This window comes from Erpetoichthys calabaricus, chromosome 5, assembly GCF_900747795.2.
Source record: "Erpetoichthys calabaricus chromosome 5, fErpCal1.3, whole genome shotgun sequence".
Classification (NCBI taxonomy): Eukaryota; Metazoa; Chordata; class Cladistia; order Polypteriformes; family Polypteridae; genus Erpetoichthys; species Erpetoichthys calabaricus.
Window position 1 is genome coordinate 192,976,412 of NC_041398.2, and position 18,467 is coordinate 192,994,878.

At 37.9% G+C, this 18,467-nt stretch overlaps 1 protein-coding gene across 2 annotated transcripts in view; it reads left to right on the top strand.

The window, feature by feature from the left end:
* Positions 1-18,467, top strand: part of gda (guanine deaminase) — a 98,581-nt gene that overhangs the window by 74,651 nt on the left and 5,463 nt on the right. For both annotated transcript variants that reach the window (XM_051928373.1, XM_028802344.2), the window contains 4 exons: positions 3,330-3,397; positions 12,924-13,070; positions 14,906-15,024; positions 17,703-17,730. In XM_051928373.1, coding sequence (XP_051784333.1) covers positions 3,330-3,397; positions 12,924-13,070; positions 14,906-15,024; positions 17,703-17,730 — 362 coding nt within the window. The remainder of the gene's footprint in view (positions 1-3,329; positions 3,398-12,923; positions 13,071-14,905; positions 15,025-17,702; positions 17,731-18,467) is intronic.

Sequence of the window (18,467 nt, forward strand, 5' to 3'; positions counted from 1 at the left end):
ATCTGTTGCAGGATTCCCTGTTCCTCTCTTCACAGCAGATAGGTTTTTATGATTTTGTCTATGTGTTGGGGTCATTGTCATGCTACAGAATGCATGTGAGACCAATCGGACTATGGTAATGTATAATGAATAAGGATCAATCTGCACTCATCAACTCACCAACTTTGTTGGAGGAAATTCAGCCCCAATTCTGGAGAGAATCTCCACCATACTCCACTGTTGATTGCAAGCGTGCATCAATCTGCTGTTCTCCAGCTCTTTATTGGACAAAATGCCTTCAAACTGTTAGAGCCAGCAATTTTAAATTTTAACTTATTGGTCCAGAGCATCTGCTGCCATTTGGCTGCACTTCCAGTCCTTGTGTTTTAGTATGCAGGCAAGTTGTTTGGCTTTATTTCCACCTCAGAGGAATGGCTATTTTGTCACAACTCTTCCCTTCTAATAAAACTTCTCTGCACTGTAAATGGGTGGAGAAGGGTCACAATGGGTTTCTGCTACTTCTGAGTTGACAGCAGTGCTGGACATCTTCCACTTTCAAAGGGAAGTACACAAGGTGTATTCCTCACTTGCTTCAAGTTTTTGTGCTACTGCATTGCTGGTTGTTAACCTTGTCTGCTTGTTTGTGCATCTACAGAAGATCTTGGACAGAACTCTGAAAACATCTTTCTGCCATGAAATTTCTGCTTGGGAGATACCTTGATAATACAGGATGAGCACCTTGTGCCTTGTTGCTATGCTCACTTTTGCCATGGTGTAGTGTTTGCAGGTTAAACAGCCACATCTTCTGCAACCTCACCCTTTTAGTCTGGTTAACTTGCCCAGCAGCTTTGTTCCCTCTACACTGCTATTTGTATTTCAGCTAATCACTCTGGTTCAGCCCACACATGATGTCATTGATCATTAGTATCTTAATCAAGCACTGGCATATATGCCTACAAAGACCTTACGATTTTTAACCACAAAGTGGTCTATTACTGTGTTATTTTATTTGTTTGAGAACAATCAAATATCTTATTGTAGATGGCACATATTTTTGTGAGCTTTCTAGTATCTAAGTACCTAAGACTTTAGCATGGCACGATATAGCCATATGGACTGTATATCTATCTATCTATCTATCTATCTATCTATCTATCTATCTATCTATCTATCTATCTATCTATCTATCTATCTATCTATCTATCTATCTATCTATCTATCTATCTATCTATCTATCTATCTATCTATCTATCTATCTATCTATCTATCTATCTATCTATCTATCTATCTATCTATTTGCTGAACTGTATAGTATATAGTAAAGAGAAGCGAAAACACAAGAAGATACCTCATTTAATTAAACCAAAAATTAAGGAAAAATAATCAAGGATAAATCTTGAACATCACACGACCAAGGCAGCCTCGGCTTGCCAGTGCTCTGTGGCTCTCAAAATAAGTGTCTTCCTCAGAGCTCTGTAATCTTCATAAGCAGGTTTCCAAATGAATGCCAACTTTTGATGTCATTGTTCTTTAAATAGTCCTCAGAACAAAAGGGGTAGAGGCTTTGGGCAAAACCAGAAGTGCTGTCATGGACCATCTTGGGTCCATCTCCAGTCTGCACAAAAAGCCACACTGAGGACAAGTAGCTTACCTCACTAGTGCTCTGTAAATGCTCCCTCTGCACGCAATAGAGAAGAGAACAATATAGGGTGTTCGTGACCTGACTTCAGTCAAAAATCAAGCTAAGGTGGCCAAAGCATATAATAAAAATGACTTTATTTCTTTAGAAAAATACTGGATATTGGGCACTACAGTATACAACTAGGAGAACACTAAAAGGCCTTAGTACTTGAGCTGCATCTTTTGGGTACCATGGCTGGTTCTCATATAGTGTCCTGCTCAGTTACTCTAACTTTTCTCCTCCTTTTAGCCTTTATTCCTCCCATCATTTAATTTCTTGTCATGCAATATTCTCCTAAAGTTCACTTAACCCCTTAGCTTCCAGATGCAATCCTGGGCCTCAATTCTCCCTTAAAAAGCCAGGCCAGTCTGAGATCACCTAAAGGACAGCAGTAAGACACATACAGACTACTGCACCTGCATCCTGCCACCCATCAGCCTGCATCAGTCCTCTTCTACTGTATTTCCCATAATCATCTCCTGTCTTTTTACTATATCAGTATGGCAGGAGAGCTGTGTCATTATGTTGTAGCATAGCATACCTAATCGTGCTCTAATGACACATAGGATGTGCTTAAAAAAGTACATGAACTTTTAAGGTTAAGAAAAAACAAAAATTATAGGTACTGTAAATAAAATAATAATTACTAGAGAAATTATTTGGCTGTGTAATCCTACATGTAACTTTGAGCTATGAAAATAAATTTTGTTACAATCAAGATTAGGGACTTTCCCTCAAGAACCTAAAATACGTCTTTAGCATGGAAGTAGTTAGTATGATTCAATTCTTTTGGATTATAATTGAATACCTTCTACAAAATTAAACAAAATTAAAATGATAAAGATAGTAACCTTGGGCGGCACGGTGGCACAGTGGGTAGCGCTGCTGCCTCGCAGTTGGGTGATCTGGGGACCTGGGTTCGCTTCCCGGGTCCTCCCTGCGTGGAGTTTGCATGTTGTCTGCGTGGGTTTCCTCCGGGCGCTCTGGTTTCCTCCCACAGTCCAAAGACATGCAGGTTAGGTGGATTGGCGATTCTAAATTGGCCCTAGTGTGTGCTTGGTGTGTGAGTGTGTTTGTGTGTGTCCTGCGGTGGGTTGGCACCCTGCCCTGTGTTGGCTGGGATTGGCTCCAGCAGACCCCCGTGACCCTGTGTTCGGATTCAGCGGGTTGGAAAATGGATGGATGGATGGATGGATAGTAACCTTGAGAATATCCAAAAAAAATTCAAAGAGCTCAAAGAATAACTAGGTTGACATATATAAGCAAAGATCCCTCGTCTTTATTTTCATATGCTGTTAGAAAGTGCAGCACAGCACCTATAACCAGAATTTGAAAAGTCCAAATTAACAGTTTGTGTTTGTAAAACTAGGAGATGGTGCTTAAAATTTCATGCACTCATGCAAAATTGCACTGCCAAAAAAATTTGGTATTTCACAATTAATTCCAGTGATTCATAATAAATAATTTTGCATCTTATGTAGCATGACAACTGGAAAATATATAACACAAAGAAACATTGGTCACGATTTTTATTGTATCCCGAACCAGTGTGTGGTGGGTGTTGGCCTGGTTCTCCCTTGCTCTTTGAATAACACATAGATAGGAGTACACTTCTGTATGACTCATTCAGATTCTTAATATAAATCTGCTCTGTACTTCTTTTTTTAAGGCTTTGCAGTGGAATGCTCGATGTACGTAATGTACTAAACCACAAAGTAAAGATTGGACTTGGCACAGGTTTGAATTTTTTTTTCTGATTATTCTACTATAGTGTTACAGTTTCAAATATATTTTACATTTTTTGTTGTTATGATAGAATGTGATGAAAGGTCTATAAACAAAGATCATTCATCTTTATTTTTAAACATTCGTGTGCTCTAATGTCATAAAATGTAACAGCCACCTATAACCAGGATTTCAAAAGATTGAAATGATGCAATAATTCAGGAATTGGTATAAGAATTGGGCGGAGTGGTGGCTCTGAGGCTAAGGATCTGCGCTGGTATCCTGAAGGTTGCCGGTTCGAATCCCCGTCACTGCCAAAAGAGATCCTACTCTGCTGGGCCCTTGAGCAAGACCCTTAATCTGTAATTGCTCCAGGGGCGCTGTACAATGGCTGACCCTGCGCTCTAACCCCAAGGGGTATGCGAAAACTAACAAATTTCTAATACGAGAAATCGTATAAGACGAAATAAAGAACAAAAAAAAAAAGAAGAAGTCCCAGAGTTTTAGGTCTGGAATCCATTGAACTGCTAACTAAAAGTTCATAGAAGGATTTACTGACTAACAATGGAAAATATGCAGTATATATAAAGCGATCAGCCACAACATTAAAACCACTAAAAGGTGACATGAATAACATTGATTATCTCGGTACAAAGGTACCTGTCAAAGGGAGGGATATATTAGGCAGCAAGTGAACAGTCAGTTTTTGAAGGTGATGTGTTGGAAGTAGGAAAAATGGGCATGCAGAAGGATCTGAGTGCCTTTGACAAGGGCCAGAATATGATGGCTAGACGACTGGATCAGAGTATCTCCAAAATGAGGTTTTGTGGGGGTGTTCCTGGTGTGCAGTGGTTAGTACTTTCCAAAAGTGGTCCAAGGAAGGACAACCATCTGGCGAGAGGGTCATGGGTGCCCAAGGCTCATTAATGCACATGGGGAAGGAGAGATGGCCCATTTGGTTAGATCCCACAGAAGAGCTACTGTAGCACAAATTGCTGAAAATGTAATATTGGCCAGAATGGTGTTAAAATAGACCAGTCAGAGTGGCCATGCTGACCCCTGTACACTGCAGACAGTGCCTACAATTGGAACGTGAATGTCAGAACTGGATCATGAAATAATGAAATAAGGTGACCTGGTCTGATAAATTACATTTTCTTTTAGGTCACGTGGATGGTATGTGTACATTGTTTACTTGGGGAATATTTGACAGTAAGATGCACTATGGGAAGAAGGCAAACTAGGAGAGGCAGTGTGATGCTCTGGCAATGTTTTGCTGTGAAACCTTGGGTCCTGGCATTCATGTAGATGTTACTTTGACACATACCATCTAACTAAACACTGTTGTTGATCAAACACACCCCTTCATGACAGTGGTATTCCTCGATGGCAGTGGCCTCTTTCAGCAGGACAATGCATCCTGCCACACTGCAAAAATTGTTCAGGAATGGCTTGAAAAACATGACAAAGAGTTCAGGATATTGATTTGGTCTCTCTGTATACTGATGCATCTGTGGGATGTGCTGGAAAAACAAGTCTGATCCATGAAGGCCGCCATGCAACTTACAGGACTTCAAGGATCTGCTGCTAACGTCTTGGTGCTAGATATCACAGGACACTTTCAGAGATCTTGTGGAGTCCATGCCTCAATGAGTCAGAGCTGTTTTGGCAGCATGAGGAGGACCTACACAATATTAGGGAGGTTTTACTGCTGTGGCTGGTGTATATATAATCTCATCTCATTATCTCAGCATTGTGTAATGCTGCCCAGAATAATGCTAAGATATTTAATTTTAAATTCTGTCTAGAATAGTAGTGCTAGAAATATAAATTACCACTCAAAAGATAATCTATTTACATGCTACATTTAACCACACATCTCTGTCAGATCCAAGGCACTCATTACCAAAGGAGAGTATTTCTCTTTATTATTAAACTACAGAAACAAATAAATACGATACTAAATAAAACATCACATAAAAACAGGTCCTTAATCTTCATGCTTTAATAGAACTATTCATAAAATATATTATGTGAGTGTGAGTGAGTGTGAAAAGCATTTCTTGAAATCTAACAGAGGATTTAGAAGGTAACTGATTATTTTTGCTTTAAATTTTTTATCAGATCAATCATAATAATCTTAAACTTCGAAACAAAACATAGGAGAATAACTCCAAGTACAAATTTCCATTTAAGTACATTCATCATTTTTCTCCATTTGCAAAATCCATCAAAAGATATTGTTTAATTAAAAAAAAAACTGAAGAACATAATGAAGCCAGCCAGAGTAGATAGGGAAAGAAATAAAATTTGAATATCTAAATTGGAAATGTTGTCAATGTAAAGAATGTTGTGTCCATGGTGTGATTTTTGATTTGTAGCTTACCTAGTTAAAGTACAGTAGTTAAAGTGGTATTTCTTTATTCAGATGGTGATATCTCTGTACTTGTTGTAAAAGACTCTTATCTTAACTGTTAAAGTAAAAACAAATTACTAGACATCTGAAAAATGCTTCATGCTTCGACATTTACACTGATCTGGGGCCTCATGTATAAATGGTGCATACACACAAAAATGTTGCGTAAGAACGTTTCCACGTTCAAATCGCGATGTATAAAACCTAAACTTGGTGCAAAGCCATGCACATTTCCACAGTAGCTCATACCCTGGCTGGTGCAAAGCCATGCACATTTCCACAGTAGCTCATACCCTGGCATACGCAAGTTTTGCAGACTGGCGGCACCCAGCGTCAAAGCAGTGCTACTGTTCCTGTGTGGTTACCCTTTCATTTTTAGAACCACATCCCTGACGCGGCTTTATAAAAACACTGAAATTAATCGCATATTGTTTATTAGTTTAATGCATCTGATTGTAATTAACCTGTAACAATATAATGGTCCACAGAAATGTCAAACTATTCTAAATACAATAGCTGCTTTGGCGTTGTTACTCTCACTGCACCTTCTTCTTCTTCTTTCAGCTGCTCCCGTTAGGGGTTGCCACAGCGGATCATCTTTTTCCATGTTACTCTCACTGCACCACTCGGAGTATTTATATCACTGTATCTGAGTGGGGAATCACAGCTGTACAGCAGCTGATCAGAAAGAGAATTATCGGTATACAGCATCTAGCACACACTGCCTCAGCCATGCTGTCTATTGAACTGCTCTCACATGGCAAACGCTTCAGAGCCTTTCCTGTACTGACCTCACGGTTCAGAAACAGTTTCATCCCAAGAACTATAAATGCACTCAATCAGTCCATCAAGTGCTCCTTGTAGAACAGTTTGTACCTATAAGTACAATTACCTCACTGTAAACTTGTGATACAGTTATAATATTGCACAACCTGAGCCACTTTATAAAGCGCGTATTTACATATGATGACGATATCATTTTTAAGATGAAATGCAGCAAAATATGTTTATTATATTATACAGATAGCACTTTTAACTTAATTTAAATAATCTACTATAGTGCTACTGTAGTTACAATGGGATTTGAGAAACTAAACATTAAACGATTCTATGATGAAGTTTATGATGTTCTCCTTTAATGACAAAATAAACTACGTTATTAAAGTGGAAATTTAGAGATTAAAGCATTTTGTGCTTTTTTCCCACTGTGTGCCTATTTTTTTTTTCTTTGTACCCTAATAAGCTTTCATATGACACTCAAACGGTGAGCTACAACTCACCTTTTCATTAATATGTGACAAGTTCTTTTTATTTTGGGCACGGTGCAACTTTGTGAACTTGAGCTTTCGAGTTTCTCCGACACGCTATGTCACTCGATCAACTTCCTTTTGTTGTTTATACCACTGTTTAAACCAACAAATAGTACGTTTTTCCTTGCCCCCACTTGGTATTCGCTGAAATCCTTCTATTTTTCCCTCATGCTTTTGCCATTGTCTTTTCACAGAAGGCTGATCTTAAGGGCTATTTATATTGATTTGCATATTCAAAGAGGCATAATTCTGGGAGGAGTTGGGGCGGGACAGCAGGCGCGTGCACTTGCATTACTTTTCACGCTGACTGGGATTTATGGAGTGGAAGAACGTGGAAGTTGGCTTTCGCACAGATTTATGCATCTGGATTTTTTTGTGCATAAGCACATTTCCACTTTTGTGCTTACGTCATATTATAGTGCAGATTCTACGCATGGCATTATGCATGAGGCCCCTGGTCTACAGAGACGAAACACTTCTGGCCTTATCAAACACTTTATCAAAAGCATGATTCATCTTATCAAATTTTTCTGACCAGTTTTTGTAGTGTACAGCAATTTCTAGGAAGAAAACTATTCAGTTTTTCAGTAGTGAACAACCAGTGCACATTTGATACAAAGTGACTTTTCAAAAGACTACTAAGAATAATGTTTATGAAGACAAAAAGTTCATAAAAGTAACAAATAACCCTGGTGCTGATGAAAGGTCATCAAAAATTACAAAATATGATGACTAAAAAGATTTATGAGAAGCACAGAGGTACAGAATTGCAAAACATTTTAATTAAAATGAATGCATGACATTCTCAAACCCACCTAATCAAAATTGGGACTTGGGGGACTGGACCCTATCCCAACAGCATTGGGTACAAGGCTTGAGGCAAGCCTGAACAGGGCTTCAATCCATCCCAGGGTCCTCTCACACACATGCCCCCACTTACATGGGGCAATTAAGAGTCACCAATTAACCTGACTTGCATGCATTTGGGGACATGGTAGAAAAACCAGAACACCAAGAGAAAAACACAAACCAAACACACACAGAAAGACTATCAACAAGGCTGGGTACAAGATTAAAACAGACGGTGCTGGGTCTGTGAGGCAGCAGAACTACCCAGTGCATCACCCAGATTTGCACATATATAAATAAAAACAACTTTTAGAATGTTGTGACACTGTAAGTTAAAGAAATACATGTTTGCTAAATATGAATTTGTCACATGTTAATTTACATATGGGTAGCACAGATGTGCAGTAGCTCAGTGGTTTGGGCTGATGCCTTGCAAATCCATAGTCCTGAAATCTCAGCCCAGACACTGTACATGTAGAGGGCGTGCATTCTCACTATTCTCCAAAGCAGTGCAAAAATAGCTACAGTATCAACAGCTCTAATTTGGCTTGGTGAGGATGTATAAATATGTTCTGCAAAGGACTAGTCACCGTCTGCCTTTCACCTGATACTGCTAGAATAGGATTCAGCCAGTGCACTGGTATAAATGGATTTAGAATATTTATCAGTCATATTATCAATAAAATTGGTTGGATGTTTCAGTACATAATATATTGAAAATTATTCAATGCCAGATTAGTGAAAAGACATAGGTAAATGATACAAAGATCTCATATTTAAAATCCACATTTTCCCCATAAAACTTTGAAAGGGGACCAGTAGCCTCGAACACCCAGCCATACATCCCAAAGCTGTTGCAGAAGTGCAGCTCAACGTAACTCAAGTGAATTACAACTTCAATACTGAAAAACAGTACATAATGCTTAATATTTATACAGGAAAATTATTACTTAGAACAAAATGTGACTTTCTGTACAACATTAAAAAAAGATTTAATTATTTATTAAACATTTTAAATAAAGGCCCTGCTTTAGAGAATCAGTCTTAAATAATTATGTCCAGAAAGTGAAAAATATACATTTAATTAAGAAATAAACTGACAAAATAATTTTACTTGATGTGATTTCTATTAAATCTTTTGTTGTCTAATTTAAATCTAAAGTCAATGTTTTTCACCAAGTTTGCAGCAGCCTTGTCCTATTATTTACTGGGGAGTTCCTCAACACTCCCAGATCGGCTGAGAAATACTATTTTGCCATCACATCCAGGGTCTACCCCCATTCACCTCCTATGACAAATACCCACAGACATACTACATTCTCAAACCACCTTAACTGGTACCTCATAATCTGTACCCTAGAACTGTGTTTGAACCATGTAGGTATGTGGAGGAATCTCATTTTGGATTATTGTATCTGCAGGCTGATAACTAGCAAAGAATTATATTACTGGTTTATTTGCTCATAATATAAATACAATACAGTATCAACACATTTATATTAGAATGTATCCATTGTTTGTTTTATATAGTTTATTATGAAGATTTGTTTAGAATAGAATATATTGTCATAAGTTCACCAAAAAAAAAAATTAGCCACCGTCTGTTAAAGAGGTGATATCTACTTCAGACACCAACAGAGGACACCATAGATGAATACTGTCCTACAAATAGCTGTGTCATGAGCAGTATTGGCTGAGTGAAGAGGAGTAGTGGTGTGCCATGTGTGTTTTATTCCCACCATGGAAAATGGGTTTCACAACAGATGTGAAGAATTGAAAAAAGGGGTTGTTGCATCCAGATATGCCAAAGGGCTTAGTGTATGGAAAGTTGCCTTCTTTGTGGGTGTGTCTAAGCATATTGTCCAATGGGTCTTCCAACAGTGACGTACATCACAGTAAACTGCTAATCACCACCAAAATTGCTGTCGAAGGACGGTGTACTGAGACAAGGATCTTTGCTGTGTCTCACACCCCGTGACAACAAACAATTTCTACAGGTGTTGCAACATTTGTTGATTACTCACAAACCCTCTGTTTGTGTGAGAGCAGTGTTGGAACAAATTGTGCTACCTTTTGTGCTTCATTTCCAGAGTGAATATAGAATGTTCTCCAGTCTTACAAGACAACCGTTGTTGCAGGTACAGGGCTGGAAGTGTTTGTGATTGGCACAAAGAATATTCTGAAGCTTTCTTGCATGTGAACTGACCCACAAAATCCCCAGATTTAAATCCCATAGAAAATCTGTGGGGCAATTTGAAGCAATGAGCGAAATGTTGCTGACTAATCTGGTCAATCTATGGCATTTAGTGCTAGAATAGTGAAAGTAAACAGGTGTTGCCTATATCTGCAGACTGGTGGTGTCAGCGCCAGACAGAACTCCAGCTGTTCTGCAGTCTCATGAAGGTGTTACATGCTATTAGATTAGCCAGGGGTGACTAATTTTTTGTCTGGTGAACTTAATATTAAACTAATGTTTTTATGTCCTTTTGTATATTTGATAAATTATTCACACAAAATTGAACTTTACAAAAATATTCTAATTTCTAATAATCATTTGCTTTCAATCTTAATTTAACACACACTATTTTATGGCTCATTGACTGCACTGGGTATATGTCATTCAGTGATTCTTTTGAGTTCAAAGTGAATCATTATTGTTCAAAAGAATCAAATCAATAAAGTGAATTGAAATGCCCATCACTACAGGCTACGGGAAAAGCCTGCTAAAACAACAAATAAGAGCAGGATGCAATATGAGGCTACCCGCATATACTCATTCCTTCTTGTCGACTTATTCAATTGACCCAGTGTTTTATATGCCACATAACTATAGTTATGTTCCACAAATAAAGCAGGTGAGCCCCTTATAGAGGTATGCCCTCTGAATTACCCATTATTAAACAATAAAGCTGTCGAAAGTTCATGAAAAGTGGAAACATACTAATACGGTGATAGTAGTTTACCAGCTCTCAGATCGTGGGGCCAACCAACTCCCAGAGGAAAGGTCATTTCATACAAAAGTAAAGGTATCCCTTACCTTGAGATCCAGACAAACTTTCTTCTTAAAGATTGACCACCCAGCTGGATGAACTCTATCCCACTGCTGACACCAAACTGTGGAGGCAATTCACAGCTTTATTAGAGAAAGGCATCAAAGAGACATGGCAGGATGACAAGCATTTCTGAGCAGTTCATCAAAGAAACTTTTTATGTATAGATGATGTAACTTAGACAAGAACATTTTTTAAAAAATCAACTTTTCCTCTAGCAGCAGAGTCAACTATTCATTTCTGTGACCTATTATCCTGTTCTTTTAACGTTAGTAATTTTAGAAAGCAGTGCATATTTACTGGAACTTTCCTGAGATGACTTTAATCAGCTTTAAATCAAATGCAGTTAGGCCCAAAAGCCCTGCAATAATTAGAAAATAATTGTGAATATGGTCTTAAAATGCTTAGAAAGTGTGACAAATTGCTTTTTTAAATTTGCGTATGCAACGTAATTTAGGATGCCATTAAAGTAAAAATACAATGCTCATCTAAATACAGGGTGAGCCAAAAAGAAGTACCACATTTCAAATGTTTATTCTACAAAAATGCTACAAGATAAAATAAATTTCATTACGACACAAGAAAGGGTAAACAAAATAGATTTGTTTCACAGTGTTTTAAAAATGATGTCTTCAAGGTGCTGAACATCATTAGTGATACACTTTTCGAGGCGATTTCTGAAAGCTCGCATGACTCATTCGGCCATTTCATGGGGAATAGCGGAGATTTCGTGGCGAGTAACATCCTTGAGGGCTTCAAGGTTTTGAGGTCAGTGTGTGTATACCTTCTACTTGAGATAGCCCCACAAGAACAAATTGCATGGAGCGAGATCGGGCAAATGTGAAGGCCACCCAACATTGGCATGCAGAGAGATCAACTTCCCTGGAAACATCTCCTGCAAAACTTGCTTTGATCTCCACACCATATGAGCTGTTGCTCCATCCTGTTGAAACCAGGCATCCACCACATCTACAGTATGTCTTCCAGTTGGGGCTGCAAAAAGTTCTCTAGCATTTCAATGTAATGTTCTGAAGTGACAGTGACCATTGCTCTCCACTGCTCAAAAAAGTAAGAGCCTACAATGCCAAATTCTGCAATGGCGCACCAAACTGTAACATGCTCACTGTGCAGGCGTCTCTGATGAAGTTCACGAGGATTGGTTTCAGCCCAAAAATGAAAGTTTTACCTTTTTATGCAACCATTCAAATGGAAATGTGCCTCGTCGCTGCACATGACAATGGCATCTCAAAGAGCAGTTTGCAGAATGTTCACACACAACTCTCTACAGCTCTCCTAGTCTCTCTCAGTGAGTTCTTGCACTACCATCATTTTGTATGGATGGAAATTAAGGTCCTCATGCAAAGTTCTCCACAAAGACATGTTGGAAATGCCTAAGGCAGAAGCATGTTTGCGTGCTGAACATCTAGGAGACTGCAAAATTGATGCCCTTACAGGTTGGACCTTTTTATGTGTTCGTACAATCCGAGGACGGCCTTGAGATTTTCTGTTCAATGTTGTACCCGTCTGTCTAAATTTAGCCACCCACTGAAGAATTGTTTTTCTGATCTGGGACGTCACCGTTAGGAGGAATGCTGAAGTGAGTTTGAAAGCCGTGTCACTTAGTGATGATGGAGTTGTTGTTTTTGAAGAACAATTCAACAGCGAAAGCATGGTGCGCACCGGACCAAGGCATGTTGCTAACTGAAAGCTAAAAGGGATCGCCTATCAAAGGACCCCTACCTCAACCCACTGGCTGCCTCTACCTCACGCAATGACCTTGAGAATTATGGTAGTTCATTTTTGCTTACCCTGTATTACATTTTTATGTAAAATTCCTTTAAGCTTATGAAGTTCTGTTAGGGACAATATAGAAATGTCTCATTACAGTTTTCATTTTTATGTCTGTGCTACAGATGTTGCTGGAGGTTACTCCACTTCGATGCTTGATGCAGTAAGAAAAGCTATTGAAACATCAAAAATTCTTACAATCCAAAAACCTGGATATGAAACTCTTTCATACAAAGAAGCTTTTCAGCTGGCAACTCTTGGAGGGAGTCAAGGTAGACATGTTTTAACTATGGATGTGAATAGATAATATCAATTACACTAATGGGTTGAAAACTTTGTTGTCTTTTAACATAATTTGTAATAATTTGACTTCATTTTCTGCCATTTATTTATTGATGCTAGCATAAAATAGATGGCACCAAATACTGTACTTATTACTTGAAGCAACAACAAAAAGCAACATAGTACATGTTAGATAAACCAACCAATGAATAAATATAGTTATGCTTATGCCCACATGCCAAATTCATATACATTGTATTTTAACTAAGAATTCTTCACAGCATTCTGCTCAATGAAGAGCGCTATACGAAAAATAAGTTGTATTAGTCTTTATGTACTGAAGTTACTATGCTTGGAATTGTAAGGGAGGATAAAATATTTTGAATAGACCACAGAATCAAGTAAGAAATCATTAATGTAAGAATTGACACTATTTTAAGTCATCTCAAATTGTACATTTTTTACCATGTTGCCATTTGTTTACTGACCCAAGATATACAGCACATAGGTTCTGAATGTAGGTCAATTTTCATATGTGGAACAAAAATAATATATATGAACAAAAGGGGGTATTTAATAGCAGTAATGCTGATCCAGAACCTTATATTAAAAGTCTGAATCCCAGTTAAAGCAGTCTCCACTTTTTTATAACTTGGAAATCTTCCCCCCAACTCTTGCCATTCCATCAATAAATGTCAACCTCCTTACTTCATACCAGCAAGAGTTAGGTCATGTCTGGTTACCCTTAGTTAGCAAACATTTATGAGTTTTATTGCTTATAGAGATCATTAATTGTCTTATCAGTAACTGCCTGTCCTTGAAACTCCTTTACCTTCACAGACCTATACTGACCCTCTGTGGAAACATTTTATAGATATGATATATTTAATAAGAAGTACATATAAAGATATAGGTTTGGTTACAACTTAAAGAAAATATCAAGCATTAAACTATTTAAAATTTGTAAAATCCAGTTCATGACTTATTATTAAACAACAACATATATTTTCCTAGTGATAGGATTTAAAGTTAACAGAGAAGAATACAAATCCTGAAGAGACATACATATTGAGTATATATTCTTCCACACATGTTTAAAATATTTTCTGTTATTCAGAAAAACCTTTGTCATTTGTGTATTGAGGAGTCAGAAGAAATTGTTATGAATATTATTTTGGTTACCTTTTGGGTCCGTTTTTACCATTCTTTTTTGTTATTATTAGATTTTATTGATAATGATAAAATTGTATTTTATTTTTTGACACCATTTTGTATGTATCTTTAGTAGCAATCACCACCATTTTCAGGCTTGCTTTTCATAGTAGTGGCCATGTTGTTTATGATCCTTGTGTGCTTGGGGAGTTTCTTTAGATTTTCAAGTTTCCTCTCATATCCTAAACTTGTGCCTCTAACTTGTAATTCTAAATTGACCCAGTAATTTGTGATTATGCCCTTTGATGCTTTGTCAAGGGTATCTAACCTGAGCCTTAAAGTATATTTGATTAAACAAATAAAGAAAATGTATTAATGATTGAATGCATATGGAATACGTGGCATGTCCAGACCATGCATACAGTAGACAGTGTGCTTTGTGTACATACACCCACATGATTTTACTTCTGTGCATTTTCAGTTGTACACAATTTAATATTCTAAATCTATACATTTCTCTGGAAATAAGATTATACTCAACAAAGTTTTTTTTACCAAATAATCCTTAAATATATATGATATTTTAGTAGTTACTTCTACCTTAACACCTCTGGATTACTGATCTCTTTTGATATAGTGGAACCGACTAATTTTTCCATATGTGTTATTTCAGCTTTGGCTTTGGAGGACACCATTGGAAATTTTGAGGTTGGCAAGGACTTTGATGCAGTGCTGATTAGCCCAACTACCACTGACAGTTCCTTTGATGTCTTTGCTGGCGATACAAAAAAGGTAACAGTAGCTTCGATTATTCATCTTAAAGTAATAATTCCTAATAATCATACCTGTTTTGCTGTTCATTAGGAAACATTTAGTTATGAGCAACAAATCTCAACACCTTCTTGAATGTCTCAGTGTAGCATGTTAAGTAATTCTATATACAGTTATGTCCAGAATTGAATCCTGTGTTTGTTTAAGAGTTGGGTAGATAGTTCATTACGTAAAAGACAAATTAGTGGGATTGGGGATAAGTGGGTGTAGTGAATTGGGGGTACTACTGATTTGGCTTCATTTTTGGGTATGACAAGTTATTATCTTCATTTTCTACCACATTATACTGACACTACAGCTCCGCTGAGGGCCCTTTTGAAAGAGGATGCTACATGGGCTTGGACTGCCACTTGTACACAAGCAACTGATGATATAAACAACAGCTCACAAAGTAACTGACACTAGCCCATTTCAGGCTTTCTACCCCGACTCTAGTCATATATGATGCCTCAGCTGTGCCACTGGGTGCTGTTCTCTCCTAGTTGATAGTTGATAATTGATGGTGTGGGCCATCCAGTTGCTTTTGCCTCCCATGCTGTCACAGAAGCTGAGCAAAAGCACCCAGTGGAGGAAAGAGAAACACTGGCTTGCCTGTGGGCCTGTGAACGTTGGCATATTTATCATTATGGCCAGCATTTTACCTTGCACACTCAACACCAGGCATTAACCACCCTTCTTGCAGGTTACAAGCCACTCAGGCTTCTCTGGTGAGCAGATCGGTTAAACCACTACAACTTCAAACTACAGGTCACACTTGACTCTGAAAATACAGTGGCTGATTTACTCTCTAGAGTTGTTTCCTTATCCCTGCCTGTGGGTTCAGTCTCAGAGGAGGAGGAGGAGGAGGGTGCCTGGATTCATATGCTGCAGGAACTACTTGAGGGCATAGTTACAATGGAGGAATTATGTCAAGCCTCCTGTGATGATGAACTGCTCTGTCTGGTACGAAGATATATTGTGGAGTGATGGCTGAAAGGTGTGGGGCCAGCATTTCTTCCTTTTTACCGGTTGCGAGATGAACTCTCTTGTTGGGAGGTGGAATGTGTAGCAAGGGGCCACCAAACACTAATCCCAGAGTCTCTCCAAACAAGATTACTTCACATGGCTAATGAAGACCATCTGGGGATTGTGAAAGTAAAACAACACTGCAGGGACATGGTCTGGTGGCCAAATATTGACCATGATGTGGAACTACTAGTGAAGGACTGTTCAGTGTATCTATTAAGTGACAAGACAGTGAGACCAACACCAGCTTCTTTGAGACCTGTGGCCTGGCCAGAATCACCTTGGGGACACTTAGTTGTGGAGAACTCCACAGGGCACCAGGTCATGCAAGGTATCTTCTGGTTGTGCATGACTTGTATTCAAAATGGCCTAAGGCGATCATGCTAAGCTCCACCACAACACAATCTATCAAATGCTGTCTAAGCCACCTGTTCAGCCAGTGGAGTTTGCTAAGTGTTATTACAACAGATGATGGACTCCAGTTTTCATCAGTGGAGTTTACTTATTTTTCTGAAAGACAATGGTGTTACACATCTCAGAACAGCAGCATACCACCCAGAAGCAAAAGGGGGGAGTGGAACACCTGAACCAAAGACTGAAACAGAGCATCAAAGCATACTGAATGGAAGGAAGGAATCTCCACCTAACCCTGTTACATACAGGAGCTTTCCTGCATGCTACTACATGTGTCTCCCTTCCTTCTTTAATGATAGGCTGGGAAATAAAACTTAACTTAATTTAACTCGACTAGCACCAAAGTCCAAACCTGGTATGGGACCCTAACATCCACAAAAGCAGCTTAAAAAGTAATACAGGAACAGAACCAAATGAAGCTAGACTGGCTGTGTCTGAATAGGTAAGAGTAAATAAAGCATGTAAATTGCAAGAACAAGCTACGGTCTTACTGGCCAGATCCCATTCAAATTCTAAAGAAATTGGGTCCTGCCACTTTCCAGCTTACAGATGGGTTCCGTTGGCATGCCAACCATCTGTGTGGAGTGCCACCACCTTTATCAGCCAGCACTACACCCCGGAGATTCTGTCCTCACCTGGCAGTCCTCTCCACCAGAAGCTATTTCTTTTGGGGTATCATCCCCGAGTACTCCTGCTTTTTCACAGAGTTATCCTCATCCTGAAAGAGCTCTGGTTCCCCCGTGTTGGTGCAGTGACTATGTAACAGAAGGTTAAGGGGGAAGAGAGTAAAATAGCTGGTATAGAGTTGGGTAGATAGTTGATTGCGTAAAAAACACGTTGGCGGGATTGGGGGTAAGGAGGTGTGGTTAACTGAGGGTAGAAAAGAAAGAAAGAAAGAAAGAAAGAAAGAAAGAAAGAAAGAAAGAAAGAAAGAAAGAAAGAATATTTGGAGCCGAAAATTGTCTAACAAGTATTTTTCGGATACAACAACAATATATGCTATTTTGTACTAAGCAAAGAAAATAATTGTGTAATTGCTCTTGCCAAAAACTTCAAGTATCACTCTGTTTATATTACTCGTGTGTAAAAATTATTTTACAGTTTACTTGGCTTTCTGGAATATTTTGTTAGTCAAAAATATAAAATAGTCTTAAATTATATACCCTTTATAACAGTTAGAAGTCAAATAATGTTTTAAACAATAACTTTTTTTATTTCAGGTCATTTTTGAAAAGTTTATAAACTTAGGTGAGTATAAGTTTTTACAAAACAATGTAAGAAAAAATGGTAAGGTGAGGAAACAAACGTATTCTACATAACCAGTTCAAATACTTTTTACCTTTACCCAAAAAAAATATTTTTCTATAATGGACACCCCATCATATTTTTTTTACCTTTCTAAATAAAAAAGTTGTAGAACTACATTTTAGTTAATATTTCTTAATGTTTTGGTATTTAAGTTATATCCACTTTGTAGTACCTTTATTCTTTTAACATTATTGTAATAAATATAAACTGCTTTATCATTGTTGTTGTTTACTGAAAAGTGTCACTGCCACTTTTAACTATGATATGTCTTCTCATTTATTTCATGAAATTCCATTTTTTTACTTGCTAAAGTGCTCCTTTATAAGTGTCTTCATAATTTTTCTGTAATGGACTCCCATTCCATTCATTGGTATGTATTTTCATTCCATCCACAACAATTAACATGTTCTGCTGCATTAAGTGGCTATTCTCAGATGTTGCAGGGCTATTCAGTTCCAAATTTATTTGGGCCAGATTTTCAACCAATTTAGCTAGGCCAGACATTTTTTGCGGCCTGTAAGCAGCAGATAATGACAAATTTTAAATCAACACAAATTAATTTATTGAAAAACAAGTACTGTTTATTCATGATTTCCCTTTTAAATTTTGTAAAATCTAACACATGCAGATCAAAAAGTGCATTAAAAATAATAAAAAACTGTAACTGAACATAATCT